The sequence below is a fragment of the Hordeum vulgare genome, chromosome 4H, assembly GCF_904849725.1.
Source record: "Hordeum vulgare subsp. vulgare chromosome 4H, MorexV3_pseudomolecules_assembly, whole genome shotgun sequence".
Classification (NCBI taxonomy): Eukaryota; Viridiplantae; Streptophyta; class Magnoliopsida; order Poales; family Poaceae; genus Hordeum; species Hordeum vulgare.
Window position 1 is genome coordinate 150,155,300 of NC_058521.1, and position 17,797 is coordinate 150,173,096.

The 17,797-nt window shown below is 44.9% G+C and overlaps 1 protein-coding gene across 1 annotated transcript; it reads left to right on the plus strand.

Moving 5' to 3' along the window:
• The first annotated feature begins 9,395 nt into the window (after nt 1–9,395).
• On the plus strand, nt 9,396–15,041 carry LOC123448211 (WEB family protein At5g55860-like). The gene is made up of 3 exons (XM_045125035.1): nt 9,396–9,651; nt 10,648–10,841; nt 13,128–15,041. Exons 2-3 carry the CDS (start codon nt 10,677–10,679, stop codon nt 14,877–14,879), a joined length of 1,917 nt encoding a protein of 638 aa, XP_044980970.1. The 5' UTR covers nt 9,396–9,651; nt 10,648–10,676; the 3' UTR covers nt 14,880–15,041.
• The last annotated feature ends 2,756 nt before the right edge of the window (nt 15,042–17,797 follow it).

Genomic DNA, 17,797 nt, shown 5'->3' on the forward strand with positions numbered 1-17,797 from the left:
ACCAGCCTTAGATGCTTGGCATGTTCTTGTTTGTTCTTCGATTAGATGAGAATATCATCGAGGTATACTACGACGAATTTATCCAAATACTCCATGAAGATTGAATTCATCAAGCGAGAGAAGGTGGCTGGGGCATTGGTTAAACCGAAGGACATGACGGTGTACTCGTATTGGCCATAACGAGTGACAAAAGCCGTTTTTGGAATGTCCCCGTTCTTGATCTTGATTTGATGGTATCCCAACCTCAAATCCATTTTTGAGAAGACTGAGGATCCAGCGAGCTGATCATACAGCTCGTTGATCCTGGGGAGCGGATACTTGTTCTTTACGGTGACCAGGTTAACTGGTCGGTAATCTACAACCATCCGATCTGTTCCGTCTTTCTTCTTGACGAAGAGGACGGGACAAGCCCAAGGGGAAGAGCTAGGACGAATGAAACCTTTATTCAAGGCCTCATCTAGTTGCTTCTTAAGTTCGGCTAGCTCCAGGGGTGCCATCTTATATGGTCTTCTGGCTATTGGAACGGTTCCCAGAACAAGGTCTATCACAAACTCTACATCTTTGTCAGGTGGAATTCCTGGCAGTTCCTCTGGAAAAACATCCGGAAAGTCATGGACTACCGGAATGTCTTCAAGTTTCGGAAGAGGGTTGGCATTGAGGGAATAGAGTTGGCATTTGGCAACTCGAGTAGACACATTGACTATCTCACCCGAGGGATGGGTAAGCTGAACATTTCTAGAATGAGTATCAATCTTGGCATAGTGAGCTGACATCCAGTCCATACCCAAGATGATATTGATATCCAAAGATTTCAGGGCTATCAAGGATGCTAGAAAAACTAGCCTGTCTACTAGAATTTCATTGTCATAGGTTATCCTGGAGGTTTGTCACTTACTACCAGGGGTTTGGACAACCAATGGGATTGGCATATCACAGAAAGACATGTTATGCAACTGTGCATAACTTTTTGAAATGAAGGAATGAGATGACCCAGTGTCAAAAATAACAGACGTTGGGTGATGATTAACAAGGAGCGTACCCAGTATAACGTCGGGATCCTCTGCAGCTTCTTCTGCTGAAACATAGTTCACACGGCCCCGTGCAGGAGTTGGCTTCACATAGTAAGCTTTTCCCAACTTGCCTTGCCCAACGGACTTTCCGGGTTGCTTGGCACCCACATTCTGAGGACACTCGCGGGAGTAGTGCCCTGGTTCTCCACACTTGTAACAGATCACCTGATTGGCACGTGGTGCAGCATTGCTAGCTGGACCATCATAGGTTTTTGCTGGAGGGTTGGTCTGATTCATCTGAGGCGCCCCATAGGATGGCCTCGGAGTGTATCTTGGCGGTAGAGAACTATTTGGAACCCACAGCCTGCACTTCAGAAACACGGAACCAGATGATGAGCCAGAGTCACGGGAGTGCTTCTTTGTGGCTTCATAGTGAGTATGACCAGTCTCGGCACTGATCGCCTTGTTGACCAGGGCTTGGAAGCTTGTACATTCGTGGAGGCGCAAATCACGACGAAGCTCAGGGCTCAGACCCTTACGGAATCTTGCTTGCTTCTTGGCATCAGTAGACACCTCCTCTGTTGCATAGCGGGCGAGGTTACCGAACTCGCGGCTATAGGCATCCACGGTCAGCTTTCCCTGGGTGAATGCATAGAACTCCTCTCTCTTTCTGTCCATCAGGCCCTCTGGAATATGGTGCAGACGGAAGGCTGCACTAAAGTCTGCCCATGTGGCTGCTGGTCCGGCAGGGCGCATAGCTTCAAAGTTCTCCCACCACAGATTGGCGGGTCCTTCCAGAAAGTACGCCGCAAAGGTCACCTTGTCGACCTCAGAAACATTCACAGAGCGAATCCTGCGTGATATACTGCACATCCAATCATCAGCGTCGAGGGGATCGACGGAGTGATGGAACTTTGGAGGATTCAGCTTCACAAAGTCATTGAGAGACACTGCATCATTCCTAGGCTGACGAGCCGTATTTTGCTCAATACGCTCTAACAGACGGTTGGTCTCCCTTTTGTTTCTGTGTGCCTCAAGCATTACTTCCGCCAGAGAGGGCGGGTGAGGCAGTTCCTCCTGCGACGCTTGACTACCCTCGCCTTGATCATGAGCAGGGGCACGGTTAAACCTGGTGAACACCATCCTGACAAACAAACTCACAGCTTAGACCAATATCAACATCAATACTAACTATGGATTAACAATGCACTGAACACATGGAATGCGGAAATGAATATCCGAACAGCATGGTAACAAGCAACTGCTATATATACACCATGGTTCATACACAACATTACATAGTTCAGTACAACCTTAACCGAAGAGCAAACTACTGAAAATATGAAACTACTCATCAGAGGCTTCCAAGCTTCCTATACATTATTTATCTATGCCTCTAGAATTCATTTCACGACACAAGCATACTTCACAAGTCACATAGGACTGTGGAAGTACAACTACTACCATATTATCCTTCCACTCACGGTTCAGGCATCCGCATAGAACATCTCATAAAGATTGCCTCCATGGCCTGGAAGCTCAACCTGCGGATCAGGAAATACTCCAGCCTGAGACCCCTCGGATCCGTAAGGACACGGGTGTGGCCTTGGTCCCCTGCCTGGTGGTAGTAGAGGTCCCCGAAGAGGGGTGACTCCTCCTATAGCAGGCCAGTCAACATGAGCCGGAAGAAGGGTCCTAAAAGGGTTCAACATCTCCATATCTCCATACCCTGTCTGGACTACAGGTGCCAGCTGCGTCAAAGCCGTCCACAGACGGGCACGTGTAGCATAGAGCTCCATACGAAGGGCACGAGCATCCCTGTCTTTATTCTCTAGCATCTCAGCAGTGGACTGCAGCAGCGGATCCTCCATAGAGGAATCAAAGTAGACCCCACTAAGGTATCCTTATTCACCTGGCCGAGAGGCAGGAACATAACAAAACTCTGAATTCTGCAGCAGTGCATGTCTAGCCCTCATGATGGTCAGCATTGAATAGGCAGCATCTTGTACTGCCATGTCAACAGTGACCCCCAATCCATAAGACGAATGGATCGGCTCCTCAGCTCCAGGGTAATCTGGGAATACCCTAACAGTGCAGAGGTACTAGATCTAATTAAAATCCCGGTACTGCTCCTCCACTGTGTACTCTGGGTACCAGCGGTAACCGGACACTGACATCATCCTGACTAGCATAGCCGTATGACCTGGCACATCAATGCACCTAGTCAGACGAACCACCTGACGAGAAGGACGGCCAGGCATCTGAAAATAGAGAGTAATGCAAAAGCATTAGAGCTCTGAAGGCAAAATTGGGTAGCATAACGGTTGTAAATGCTCAAAAACAATTTTGAGACAACCCATAAAAAAATAGGATAGCATAACCACTCAACTATCAAGTTCAATTCCCTAGTCATCAAAACTTACTTCCTTTTCCTTGGAATAAAATAAACCCGAAGTAACTCTCGACCCGTTGTCCTATAATCTACCGATCAGGAACACGAGCCTAAGAGAAGATAAGTAACCTAGTCCTTAATCCCCACAAAAAAGACGAGGATGACCAGAATAGAATAATTTAAGAAGAGAAGCAAGAGTCTTACGTTCCCTTTCACAAACAATTCCCTTATATATAACTAAAGCAATTCTAGACTCAACTTCGACCAGTTTGGCTTAGTAATCCTACAGTCAGTCAGGCTCTGATACCAACGCTGTCGGGACCCCGATCCTAAGCCATAGGAATCCAGCATGTAACACATCGCATCTCTTTGCGGTCTCACGCACGGTTAACCCCACGGCTGCAGCCTTACCTTAGCCCGGACCGTTTGCGCCTTTTGACTTGCGTATGCTAGCAATCCAATGTCAAAGAACCCGGATCGACATGTCTAGTCATAAGCTAAAGCGGCAGTTCCGTACAGGGACATGCATACATGACCCAGCAAAGCAGGTGTCGGTCATCAACGAATGTAGACGAGTCGTAGCAAGCTACAAGGACTCCATTACATACGCATGACATTTCCCAAAGGAACAGACACGGTAGCTAAGAAGGACACATGCCGGTCAACCAATGTGTCCGGAGCAGTAGCAAACTACCATGGCTCGATGGAATCACAAAGGGGAATTTCCCTGTAAGGAGTGCTACTAAGGCATACGACTAGGTATTCGAACCCCATACATATCAGGTACAACACACATACACATGGCATACCGATATGTATAGATACATCGATGGCATCACAACATAACCATAAACATACAAACTTTATTTAGAAGGCTCGGAGGAGCCTCACACATAATATTACACAAATAGGGGCCTCACGACCCATCATCATAATTCATACACACAAGTCTTACAAACCAGCGGAAGAGTAAAACTGTCTTAGTATAGACAGATGGAAAGATAAAGGCACATGGCCTGACTATCTACAGACCCATCCTAGGGCCAGATCGTAGCTGGGATACCAGCTACTCGTCGTTGTCGATGTCTAGGTAGAACCCTCCATTAGGGTCATTAAGAACCTCTGCAACAATTATTAAGCAAACGTGAGTACAAAAGTACTCAGCAAGACTTTAGGATAAACTATCTACTCATGCAAGGTATCAACAAGGAGTTGTGGGGTTTCTTGCAGAAAGCGAGCATTTGACTCTTGGCTAGACAACTTGTATTTTTAAATAGTTTTGACAACTATGTTTCTCGTACACGAGTCCACTAACACCACAACAATACTCCATCATGGAATCATTCCGTCTCCATACGGAAATGCCGTCCACGACACTCACGCTTATCTTGACAGTTTTATGAGTAGCCATTATAGTTATCTATGAACAACGTATGTTTCCAAGTAGTCCATATCCGTGGACGCGGCTATTCGAATAGATCATAACCCTGCAGGGGTGTACTTCTTCACACACGCTCTCGCCACTTATCGCCATGTGCACGTCATGCACCTCGGCAACCTTCAAGCGGAAGCCCATCAAGGGAGTCGGCCACGACCGTTAACCACGCTAATACTTAGTCCAGGTCTATCGCCTATCTGAGGGTAACCCGCACGGAAGTCCGGCCGAAGTTTCCGCCACGGCCCCAAACGATGTGCGCAGGGTTACCAAGTCCACCATCCGGGTGCCACTTGGTACACCATGCCACTTCCTACCGCATCATAGCCCACCTCTAAGGTCAGCGCTACGCACGGCCTCGAGCATGACTATAAACACCAGAAACTACTTGCAACTCCTGGACCGAGTACTAAGCGATTAATAAGTCGAGCGGGGTTATATTTCAGGGCCCAGCATGTGGTAGTATCTCGTCTTGGATTACATACATGGAACTCAGTTCCTAAGGACGGTTCCGATGAAACAACCCGCCATGTACTCCTACATAGCCTTTCACCGGTACCTTTACCAAATCAGGTTCAACACACAACCTTTACTTACTAAACACATTCTCACAATTCTGTTCATCACCCAGATGACAGACCATACACAACTCTAAGCATAGCATGCATAGCAGGATAAGGCACATCATGGCTCAAGCATCTACCAGGTATGCTAGGTTGTAAGGTTCAGCTATTTACTCTGACAAGGACAGGTCATGCAAAGGAAGTGGGTTCAACTAACGTGGTAAAAGCATTGAAAGCATTTGCCCTAATGCAAGAAATAAGAGCAGAAGCGAGAACATGGGATTTATCGGGATGATCAAAATGGTTGCTTGCCTTGTTGCTCAACAGAGGGATAATACCCGTTAGTCGGATATTCTGTGGAATCCGGAGGAGCGGGGCCTACCGGTAAAAACAACATCAATCAATAACAATCATATGCAACAAGATGATGCGTGAGCATGGCATGAAAATGAAAGGTGGTAGGCTAATGTGGCTACCATTTCTTAAGTTGAAGTTGATTTGAATCAAGATTCAAATATCACTTCAAACAAGGTATTTTCAAATACCCTTTTAATTGATTCGACCTGATGCTCAGGTAATCTTGTTTTAGCATGCATGAAGATGGTGTTTTGAGGTGCTGATTGTTCTTGATCATTGTTTGGTCATAATAGTTGAAGTGGAATTCAAAATGGATTTTAAATTCCAACTCTAAATTATTTAATAAGGTTATCCTATTCATCAATTTATATGTTTGGTGATGTTAACATTTTCAAACATGTTTGCAAATATCAAAATCAGATTCCTTGGATTTTTCTGATCATTTTTCATATATAAATTATTTTCATTGGAGTTACAGATTATTTTCTATGATTTTTAGAAGTTTTAGGCATTTTCTGGAATTCTTTTAAATCAGAAAATCTCTTTATTGCGTCAGATCTACGTCAGCACTGCGTCAGCAGGTCATCCGACCTGGTCAGGTCAAACCTGACAGGTGGGGGCCACTGGTCAGCGGCACAGGAGATAATCCCGCCTGACCAGCCCCTAAGTGGGTTTGACCCACTGCTAGGGCCCACTGTGAGTGACTAATTAGCGCTAACTAACATGGATTAGGCCAGCCACGTTGTTCCCTCCGGCGGCGACCAGATCCGCGGCGGATCTTCGCCGGAGATGCACAACAACTTGTTGTGGTGCTCGAAATCGAGTGTAGAGAGCACTGGGATGATCCCCAGGCTCGGCCTCATCCACTACGGGCATCAGGAGGGGCTGAGGGTGGCCGGAGGATGCCGGCAACGAGCCGAGGCGGCTGCCGGAGCTCGGGCTCGTCGGTCTCGTGGCTAGAGTGCAGGAGAACGAGGGGAAACAGGGGGAAATGCTCGTGAGCTCACGGTGGTGATGAAGATGGGCTCAGACTGCTCGGGGAGGTGCTGTAGCCGGCGATCCAACGTTGATTTGCCGGTGGCCGGAGGTTGAAGACGACGGCAATGGGGCGTTGCAGAGCTTGGGGAGGTCGATTCCTTTGGCGTGCGCGTCGAGCTCGATGAGGCGGAGAGGATGGAGCACTCGGGAAGGCTTCTCTGTGGCCAGAGAGCTCGGTTGGCTCGAGCTCAAGCTCCTGCTAATGGCGGTAGGAGGAGAGGGGAAGAAAACCGAGAGGAGGAGGGGGAATGGGGAGAGAGAGAGGATAAGGGAGTGCTCGGGAAACTCATCCCCGTTGTCGCGCTGTCCTGGGGGCACCGGGGAGCGCCACGGCGAAGCAGGAGGTGGAGGGGGCCGCCGTGGTCGATCTCTCCTCTACCAGAAGGTAGAGGAAGAAGACGACCCTGCCGCTGTGGGTTGGGCCTTGCAGGTGAGCGTAGGATAGGGTTTTTCCTTTTTCTTCTGTTTCTGTTTTCTATTTTATTTGCTGATATTATTAGCTATTTATTTTGGCTTCAAAAGCAATTCAAAAATTAGTTTGAATAGCCCTGAGTGTTAGTTGGAATATTTCCAACTTCTCCTGAGGCTTGCAACATTTTTGAAAACTTGAATAATTTTGAATTCAAATATATCATTGTTTTCAGTAGTTTTTAACTTAAATTTAAAATGCCAAAAGTAGGTTGAATATAAGTTTCATCTCTGATATTTTGTTTTCAACATTTATCAGAAATATTGAACTTTTAAGAAGGCCATTTTGGGTTCATTGATTTTGGCAAGATTTGAATTTCCTTTGAATAGAAGTGGCTAGGGTTTTTGGTTTGAGTTTCACCACTTCCTTTGATTTTGTTTCAACTTCTTGAATGCAATGGAAGAAGATATGAGCACAAATGTTAAACCCTAGTTAGGAATCCAGGGATGTGACAAAATGTTCTTTAAATTCGAAAAATGTCTTTTCTTTTTTTAAAAATATACTGGATTTTCAGAAAATGTTTGGGATTTTCAAAATATTTTGTGGATTTTCAAAAAATGTTCAGTATTTTACATAATATGTTGAAAGCTTCGAAATTTGTTCCCTTTTCCCAATTTTCATGGGAATTTCATAATTTGTTCCGAAATTTAAAAAATGTTAACGTTTTCATTTTCTTAGGAGTTTATAAAAATGTTCCGGTTTCAAACAATGTTCACAAATTTCTCTCAAAAAAATATCTTCAATTTTGAAAAATGTTTTTTTTCTTTTTTGAAAAATGTCCTGGATTTTCAAAAAATATTTGGATTTTAAGAAATGTTCTGGATTTCCAAAAAATGTCCCCGTTCAGGTTTTCATATTTCGTTAGGGAGTTTTGAAAAAATGTTCTGTTTCAAAAATTGTTTGCAAATCAAAAAAAATGTGTTTTCAATTTTGTTTTGGAGTTTATAAAATGCTCGCATGCAAAAGTTTTCGTGTTTCCAATTTTCTTTTAGAATTTAGAAAATGTTCCTGTTTTTGAAATATTGTTAATGTTTAGTTTTTTGGATAGTTTAAAAAATGTTCCCGTTTTAAAAAAATGTTCGCTTCTCCAAAATTCATTCGTGTGTTTAAAAAATGTTAGAGTTTCTTTGATAAAACATTCATGTTTTGTTTTCTTAAAAAAGTTTTGCGGTTAAATTTTTTGAAAACATTCGGATCGGTGTTTAAGTTTCTTAAGGATTTGTATCATTGTGTAAACATGAAAGCTCGCTAGCTCGAGTGGCAAGAGACATATGCTCTGAAGCAGCCGACCCTGGGTTTGAAACTCGGCAGCGTATCCTTTTTTTTATTACGGCCATATCTACTTGTCGCTAGCAAGATGGGTTGGTTGGCCTGGTCGCGATCTTCATGGGTTGGCCTAGTTGAGGCGGTCCCCCTTTGCGGTTCGGGACTTCCTGCTGCAACAAGCGGGAGGTAGGAGCTCCCAAATAACGATGTTGGCATCTTTGAAATTAATTAACAAAAGGCTTTCACTTTTTTAGAATTGACAAGGCCCAACCCAATTCCGTGAATGAAGTGAGCCCAATTGTTGGAGTGCGACACCCAATTTCGTAAGACCTAGCCCAATTGTGCCCATATCATGAGAAACACCACATAAATGAGGAGAGGACCATATCTGGCCAAACGATCCGGCACGGTACAACCCAAAACGGCCCGCTATAAACGGGTCCGGCATGACACGCCCAACGTCGTGCCGTGCCGGCCCACGTGCGCAGCCTCTAGGCCCACACACGACACGTTAGCTATACGGGTCGGTCTGTCGACACGCCAGGCCCGTTGGCCTGCTAATCTTTTAGCTTTTAGGCTACCTTTTGGACTGATTTTGATCTGTTAAGCTATTTTATATGTCTTATATATATATATATATATATAATAGAAAATATAAACGGGCATGTCATGCCGGTCTATGTACCACACGATTCGAGACAGGCTTTGTATCTGACACAGTCTGATTAGCCCGTGTCATGCGTGATCCATGGCATGTCGGGCCTCCGTGCTCCTGGACCGGTCCAAAAAGCACAACCCGTTTGGCAAGGTACGGAGAGGACCCCCCTTGGAAAGCAGAGCCGCCGCAGGGGCTTCGTTGCAATATATCAAGACAGGAGCGGACGCCCCGTGAAACCCGCCACCGCACCACCCACCTTTCTCCTTTGCCTCCATTCCCTCTCTCCCGTCGTCTCCCCCTCCGACGACCTGATCTCTTCTCCCCCTCCGCGCCACCGCCACCTCGCTCCCCGGCCGTCTAGCACCATCGTCCGCGGTCTCGGCCTCGGCACAGCAGGACCTCCAGCACCGCACCCTCTTCAAATTTGGTCAGACCGCTCCTCCGACCGCCACCGGCGCGTCAGGTACCCTCCTCCTGCATTGGCGAATATTCTCGCTTGAGTACATTTTATCCCATCAAATGATCGTGGTCGCGTGGTGGGCGTGGCGCAAATACACATACGACCGTGAATTTTGTCGCAGCTACGTGCTGGATCGCGACGATTGGTTTGTTAGTGTAGCGGCGAGCCTGCAACTACCTTAGTGATGTCGTTGAGGAAATTACCGTATTATTTTTTGCTGGATTCGCGAGAAATTATTACTAAGTTGTATGGTTCAGTGTTCACGAGAAATTTCTTGGGTACTAACTCAGGGTGCAGGCTGCATATGCATTTTTGCCGGATTCTCTGTTTCCATAATTTGGGTAATAATTTATCTTGGGAGTCGACGGCCACAGTTCTGTTGCTGATTCCTTGTTACCATCATCATAGTTTACGAACCCGATCTCTATTTTAGTCTCTGAAGAGAACCTTTGCCATGGATTGCGAAAGTATTGCTTTGAACTTATTGCTGCAACCTTTTAATATTTTGTGGTATTCAGCATGGTAAAAAGCTGGGTCACTTTTATCAGCTCATGGTTTTAATGAGCATTATATCAAGTGGAGGCAAACGAGGGGGCTAGGGACGGTGTGGTAGGGGGCATAGGAGATTAAGAGGGCACATGGTGTTGTATAAGAGTTACAAATCATGGAGCAATGATGTTTTGGTAATGAAATTGCTAGTGCAGGGAGTGTGCTCGATGGGGTTGATCTAAGAAAAAAGGAATAAATGCACTGCGGTTTAATTTTAGGAAAGTTGCGGTTGTTTCTAATCAGATGCTGACAAATTTAGAAACCTTATAAACATACTTAGGGTTTTTAGTCCCTTAAATATCGTAAAACTGATCATCAGCACTGTAGTTAGCTGCTAAATCATAGGTTATTTTTCTTGTTGGTTATCAGAGCATCTACTGGATCCCTTCGTAAAACCGATCCATTTTATTGTATATAACTTGATGTAACTGCAACTATTTTCTGTCACAGGCTGCATACAGTATTGTGGCAACGGCATTATGGGGACAAAATCACCACACGCTGATTCAGACAAGACGGAGATTGGAGAAATAGATACAAGGGCTCCTTTCGAATCTGTTAAAGCTGCAGTAAGTTTGTTTGGTGAGGTCCGGTTTTCCTCTGACAGATCCGCCACCAGAAAGGCACAGGCCCCTCAAGCAGAGGTACTATTTTTTAGCCAAAAATTGTGTGCTTTAATATGAAACTAGCAAAAGGGCCCGTGCGTTGCAACGGGAGAAAAAAATACCACACGCTTTTAATCTTTTTATAATCATTTTGATTTATTAAAATAATAAGCTAACTAACTAATGTAGTCAGTCCTATCCTATTTTGTTGAGAAATCAACCCGTCCATTGTTAATTCCACCATGATGAGAAATTGAGCAGGACAAGCAAAGCAAAACAAAGAGGCTACGTGAATTGATCAATGGACTGTTATCTTATTTCACTCATGGGGTAGAGAATGTGGGATCAGATGACAAACTGAAGGTGGTGTTCCATTCTCTGTCTCTACAACAATACAATCTTACATTCAAGACATTCATTCATCAGCAAATAAATCCCCACAAAACAAAATTTCTTGCCGGTGCTTGGCACACGGTTGGAGGCATGGGGAGGGGATCTCACCAGATGATGAGTTCCTGCCGGAGGAGGGGATACGATGAGGGGAGCAAGGGTTAGGCGCCTCTATCTGGCCATAATTAAGGAGTCGCCGTTGCGGCGCCATAACCTTAGAGTTCCCTGTGTGAGCCATGGAGGCCCGCCTCCACCTGCAAGTACTTCGCTCCGCCGCGCCGCCGCCGTTCTGCATCGAGTAGACGCATCATCCCCACTCACTGTAGTTGTCGCGTTGATTTGATCCAGAAGCTGTGCTCGAGCGCCGAAAAGGGGGCAGCAAGCAGGCAGAGGTACGGCCGCGGAGGCGGGTGGGTTGAGATCGATAACAGTGGTGGTTGAGGTCGGCCGCGGCGGCGAGTGGTGTGGCAGCGGCCTGGGCACAGGCCAGGGTGGACCAGGGTCGACGCGATGCGCTCGAGCGCCGCAACGGGGGCAGTGTGCGGGGAGAGGTACGGCCGCGGAGGCGGGTGGGTTGAGATCGGCAGCGGTGGCGGTTGAGGTTGGCAGCGGCGGCGAGTGGTGTGGCGGCAGCCTAGGCACATGCCAGGGTGGCCCAGGTTGACGGGAGGAGGCGATGCGTACGGGTATAATTTTTGCAGCGAATCGTTTTTTCCTTTTACGTTGCAGATAAATGATGGAGCGCGGGTTGAATAACAAAAACTACAGGTTTTTTTTTTTATAAAAATACCGCGGTGGGTTTTCCGACGGAAGCAATAGCCGCTTTATTATTAGGTATAGATTAGGTATAGATTATATGATAGGCCCGCATGCATACTTTTTTTTGTATACATTGTATGCAACTGCAGCTATCTAAGAATATTAATCAAGTGCAGATATCATTGATGAAAAGCTATATTAGTGCTTGAATTGCCAAACTAAAAATTAATAGGGTTTCTGTGATTCGATGTGTAGATCATACTCTGTATCGACAGTGAAGTCGTCAGATTGTAGCATGCCATATACTTTTCTTTTGACCCGTTCCCAATGTTCATTTGACATTTGCATAAACGTTTATAGATTATTGCCTATAGTTCAGTTTCAGCAAGCACTCAGCTGTTATGAAAGTTGCAACATCCACTTTTTGACACGAGGAAGGAACCAAGGGAAAGTGATTTTACATGTATATCAGAACATTATATTTACAGAAACTGTCATTTGTCTTTAATTACTAATATCTGTGGTAGGTTTGGACATTTTTTGCAGCTGTTACAGTTTGTCTTAAGAGAAACTTCTGTACTAGACATGATGTGCGATGGAATCTTTAGTTGTACCTGAACATTCTTTGTCCTATTAACTCACCCTTTATCTTAGTAAAGCACAAAGTTCAGTATCTTGGTAGAGAACTTTGGTCTTGATGCATTTGATAGGAGAATAAGTTATTTGCAAGCCTAAGAGTGGACCAAGTACAACCACAACACGCGCCACGTCCCTAAGCGCTAATCATAGCCGGTAGTGACGCCTGAAGGGCAATCGCAAATGCTTTAGCCCACAGCCGTGCCTCCACACAGATCGTGTCAAGCAGCGAGGCAATGCAGGGCCTTTCCCCCATTTTAGACGGCAGTGTGGCGGTGCTTCCAGATCCACCAAACTGTGAGCATACTCAACGATGACATGCCCCTGCTTAGGACGGTAGGGTGGAGTCCATGGCGCTTCCACCAGCAGAGGAAGTCGTCTCCACTGTAGGAGGGTTCTCGTGTATCTTGCTTTGTGCATTACACATGATGGTGCATAACCCTTGTAGTCAATCAGTTTCAGTTCACCTGGATTTAGCTTGTATTTTGGTACCATATTATTGTGCTGATCCTTTGTATATTTACATTTTATCTGTGGTAGAGGGTGTTGGCTAAGGAGACAGAACTGCACTTGGCTCAGAAAGAACTGGATAAATACAAGGAACAGCTAAGTAACGCCGAGACTACCAGACTCCAAGCCCTCTCTGAGCTGGAGAGAGCTAAAAAGAGCGTTGAGGATCTAACAAATAAGCTTGATGCAGTCAACAAGTCTAAAGAAGTGAATATCCGGGCAACAGAAAATGCAAATATTCGAACAAAGGAGCTTGAAGGCGGCAGCTCTGGTGAAGTCGTTGGAAAGGATGGTCCTTTGAAGCAGGAGCTAGACAACGCGAGGGAACAGTATGCTATTGCTTTGGCAGATCTTGATGCAGCAAAGCAGGAGCTTAGAAAAATGAGAAAGGATTTTGAAACCTCACTGGATGCTAAGTTATTAGCTGCCCAGCAGGAAGCAGAGTCTGTGCAGTCTTCTGAATCAAACAAGGAAAAGGCATCTCAACTCCGTACCGAGATTGCAATGGTTCAAGAGTCACTTATGCATGCTAAGGCAGCCACGGAGCAAGCACGTGAAGAGGAGGCAAACATCCTTGCTGAGAAGGATGTTGCTAGGAGAACTTGTAAAGAATCTCTGGAAGAAGCTCACAGGAAATTGTCAAATTTGAGAAATGATTTTGATCCTGTAGCTTTCAAGGGCCTCCAGGAGAAACTCGACGAGACTTATTCTGAGATTGCATCTTTGCAGAAAAAGATCGAAGATGCGAGAGATAGAGATTTGGAGTCTGTTTCTGCTGTCAGCACGGAGTTGGATGATGCTAAAGAAACGTTGCAGAAAGTTGCACAAGAGCAAACTTCTCTTAGCAGTTTAGTTGAATCGCTGAGGCTGGAGTTACAGGTTGTAAAGGAGGAACACAATCAGCTGAAAAATAAGGATGCAGAAATTGAATCTATTGTAGGGGACCTCCATGTTAAGCTCCAGAAGTGTAAATCTGATCTTGACACAGCAGTAGCCACAGAATCGGATGCAACATTAGCTTCTGATGACCTGATGCTGGCCCTCGAGCAGTTGTCTTCTGAATCAAAAAGTGCTCTTCAGGAAGCTGAGGTGATGCAAAAGCGTGCAGCTGAGTTAAGAGACGAAGCTGAAGCAGCACGCGCCTCATTAGTGGAAGCAGAGCAAAAGTTGCAATCCTCCTTGAAGGAAGCAGAAGTAGCAAAAGCTGCTGAAACAAGGGCTCTCGATCAGATCAAGCAACTATCAGAAAAGGCAAGTGCTGTCCGCGCCTCAATATCCGAGCCAGGTGCAAACATCACGATCTCAAAGGAGGAGTTTGAATCTCTAAGCCGAAAAGTAGAGCAAACGGAGAAGCTGGCTGAGATGAAGGTCGCTGCTGCTATGGCCCAGGTGGACGCTGTTAGAGCCAGCGAGAATGAGGCGATCAAGAAACTGGAAGCTGCCCGCAAGGAGATGGAGGACATGGAACTGGCAACAGAGGAGGCGCTAAAGAAGGCAGAGACAGCGGAAGCAGCGAACAAGGCGGTCGAAAGTGAGCTCAAGAGGTGGCGAGAGAAGGAAGAACAAAACAAAAACGCCGAGACCTACGCGCCTCCGCCGGGAGCTACATCACTGGCGGACGCTCCATCTCAGAAGGCTTCTGCCGCACGAGCCAATGAGAAGAGCAACGGACATCAGAAGAACAGCAAGGCTCTATTGCGGAAGAGCTTCATGCTGCCTAGCATCACAGGAATGTTCCACCATAAGAAGAAGAACAATGCTGATGGCAGTTCCCCCTCATAATATGTCCCAGGTTCTTACTCGCAAATCCGAACTACAACACATTGTTCATTTGTACGAGTATATTTCTAGTAGTGTTGTACCTTTGTAATGTGCCGAACTCTTAACTTTTGTCATGTAACCGTGTTCATGCTGTATATGTATGTCTGTACTTTTTGGTGGTAATCTACTGTTTCTAAAAGTCTAAATCAAACAACACCTTATTGATGCTTTCCAATGGTACGGTATGGAGTGACAACATGTCAGTTCATATTTTTATAGATCCCTTGATATGGTACATATGGGAAACATGGGGCAGGAGTTACCTAGTTCAGTCCCTCACGATGGAGAACAAACCCTACGTCCTACTCCATTGTATATATTTTTTGACATTAAAGTACTACTCCCTCTGTCGGAAAATAGTTGTCCTAGAAATGAATAAAATGAATGTATCTATAATTAAAATAAATCTAGATACATTTATTTTTAGGACAAGTATTTTTGAACGGAGGAAGTATATTGCAAGGTGATCCCCATAATATCTTTTACAAGAGTACCAACAATCTCTACGGGTGGATCTTCCATCCATCCTGCACATACCTTACTTCTAGCTAGTTTGGCTAAATCATGAACAACACTATTAGTCTCTGTAGAAGCATGCTCAAAAATAATACTCCCTCCGTTCCTAAATATAAGTGTTTCTAGAGGTTTTACTAATGAACTACATACGGATGTATATAGACATACTTTAAAATATAGATTTATTCATTTTGTTTCGTACGTAGACATCAAATGAAATATCTTAAAAATTTATATTTAGATAAGGAGGGAGTATGCGGGAAATCACATGCAAGGTGATATATATCATCGAAAACTGCCGCCGATAGATGGAAAGAGCGACCTCCATTCTTTATTGTCTCTACCACCTTGATGTTGCCGACGTTCACTTCTATGCAGTTATACCCGACTGTAGTTGTCAAATTGAGACCAAACCATAAGGTTAGTGCCTCGCCATAAGCGCATCTTCACACCAATTGATTTCCTCGTTTCCTGCTGCGACGAATCTGTCATTCGAGCCTTTTAGTAAAAGCTCGGTATCTTACACACGACATCTGCAGCTCCAAACAGCAACTGCATATCAACTCCCATTTTATTGGCATTTTCTACGATTTGAATTGTGCGTAAATATATCTACTCCCTTCGTTTCTAATTTTAAAAGATTTTACTAGGGGTCTAAATACGGAACAAAATGAATGAATTTACAATTTAAAGTATGTCTATATACATCTGTATGTAGTCCATTAATGAAATCTTTAAAAAGACTTGTATTTAAAAACACTTTAAAATATGTCTATATACATCCGTGTGTAGTTCATTAGTGAAACCTCTAAAAAAACTTATATTTAGAAACGGAGGGACCACCTGATAGCAGGGTGCTACATTGGTGCTGAAGAAGGGAACACATGTAACCAAACAAAGTAAAGAAAATTCGGCAGAGATTGTATGTTTAGTTCTCTACTGCCAATGTTCACGCTACCAATACTGAAGAAGGGAACACATGTAAGCAAACAAAGGAAAAAAATTCGACAGAGTTGTATCTCTAGTTCTCTACTGCTAATATATTTTGAGTAAAGCAAATCGTCACCGGGCAGTCCACCGCTAAGTAAACCGCATTCATAGCTTGAAGATGAAATTTTTGAATATGGTAGATAAAGCCTCCTTTTCAGCTTATTCTTGAACTTGTCTGTTTGCTGTTGTTGCACCATGCCCTCCACGGTGCTCCCTTCCTCCCGAAATATAGGTCGTTGGGGAAATCCTTTCGACCAGGTGAAAACGATGGAAATTACAACTCTGCCCCTACTTTAAATCGGTACCCATCCTCGTCTTCCTCCACCCCACGATATGAAATCCTCCCTTCCGTCGCCCGACCCTGCTTCTCCTCCGCCCGCCACTACTTCTCCTCCGCACGCCCAGGCCCAGGTGCTCCCTGCCCAGTCCCCTACTTCTCCTCAGTGCGCCCAGGCCCAGGTGCTCCCTGCCCAGTCCCCTGCTTCTCCTCAAAGCTCCCATCACCAGCACCAGCGATCTGGCGGTCCTCTGCTTCTCCTTGTCTCGAGCACCAACGATGCGGAGGAGAATCCAGCAGCATGCCCAGCTCCCTGCTTCTCCTCGTCTCCATCACTAGCGATCCGGAGGCGGATTCACCAGGATGCCCAGGTCCCAGATCACATGTCATAGATCCTTGCTCATGGGCGTGCTCCTTCTCTTGGGCATGCTCTGTCTTCTGCTGCTACAACAGCAACAACAGGTCAATAAAAGCAGCAATTGACAACACCAGCAGGTCAATAACAACAACAACTCCTTGAGGTCAATAACAACATCATCAATTCCAGGGAATCAACAAGTCAGTAGCAGCAATAGTTAACAACTTCAGGTCTTTCATAGCATTAGTTTGACAGTAGCAACATCAGAGATTAGAGAAGAACCAATATGAAAACAACAACATCAGTTTGACAACAACAGTAACAATAGTTTGACAGCAACAACAACAATAGTTTGACAACAGCAGCAACAATAATAGTTTGCCACCTTGCAAGTTCTACACTATACTAAGAAAAAAATATTGCTTGGAAGTCCTACACTAAACCAAGCAATCATTATTTCTACTCCTAACTGAAAGGACGTGGATGTCGCCTAGAGGGTGTGTGTGTGTGTGAATAGGTGCTTTAAAATAATTACGGTTTAGGATTGAACAAATGCGGAATAAAACTAACGTTTAATTAGTCAAGCACAAAACCTAAAACAACTAGGTTCACCTATGTGCACCAACAACTTATGCTAAGCAAGATAAGAAACTAAGTGATATCAAGATATATAACAAGAAACACTATGACTATCACAAAGTAAAGTGCATAATTAAAGGGCTCGGGTAAGAGATAACC

Bases quoted from the DNA above. Each gene is read 5' to 3' on its own strand.
- LOC123448211 (XM_045125035.1), top strand. From the start codon at position 10,677: ATGGGGACAAAATCACCACACGCTGATTCAGACAAGACGGAGATTGGA. The intron at 10,842-13,127 runs GTACTATTTTTT...TATCTGTGGTAG, and splicing joins CACAGGCCCCTCAAGCAGAG to AGGGTGTTGGCTAAGGAGAC.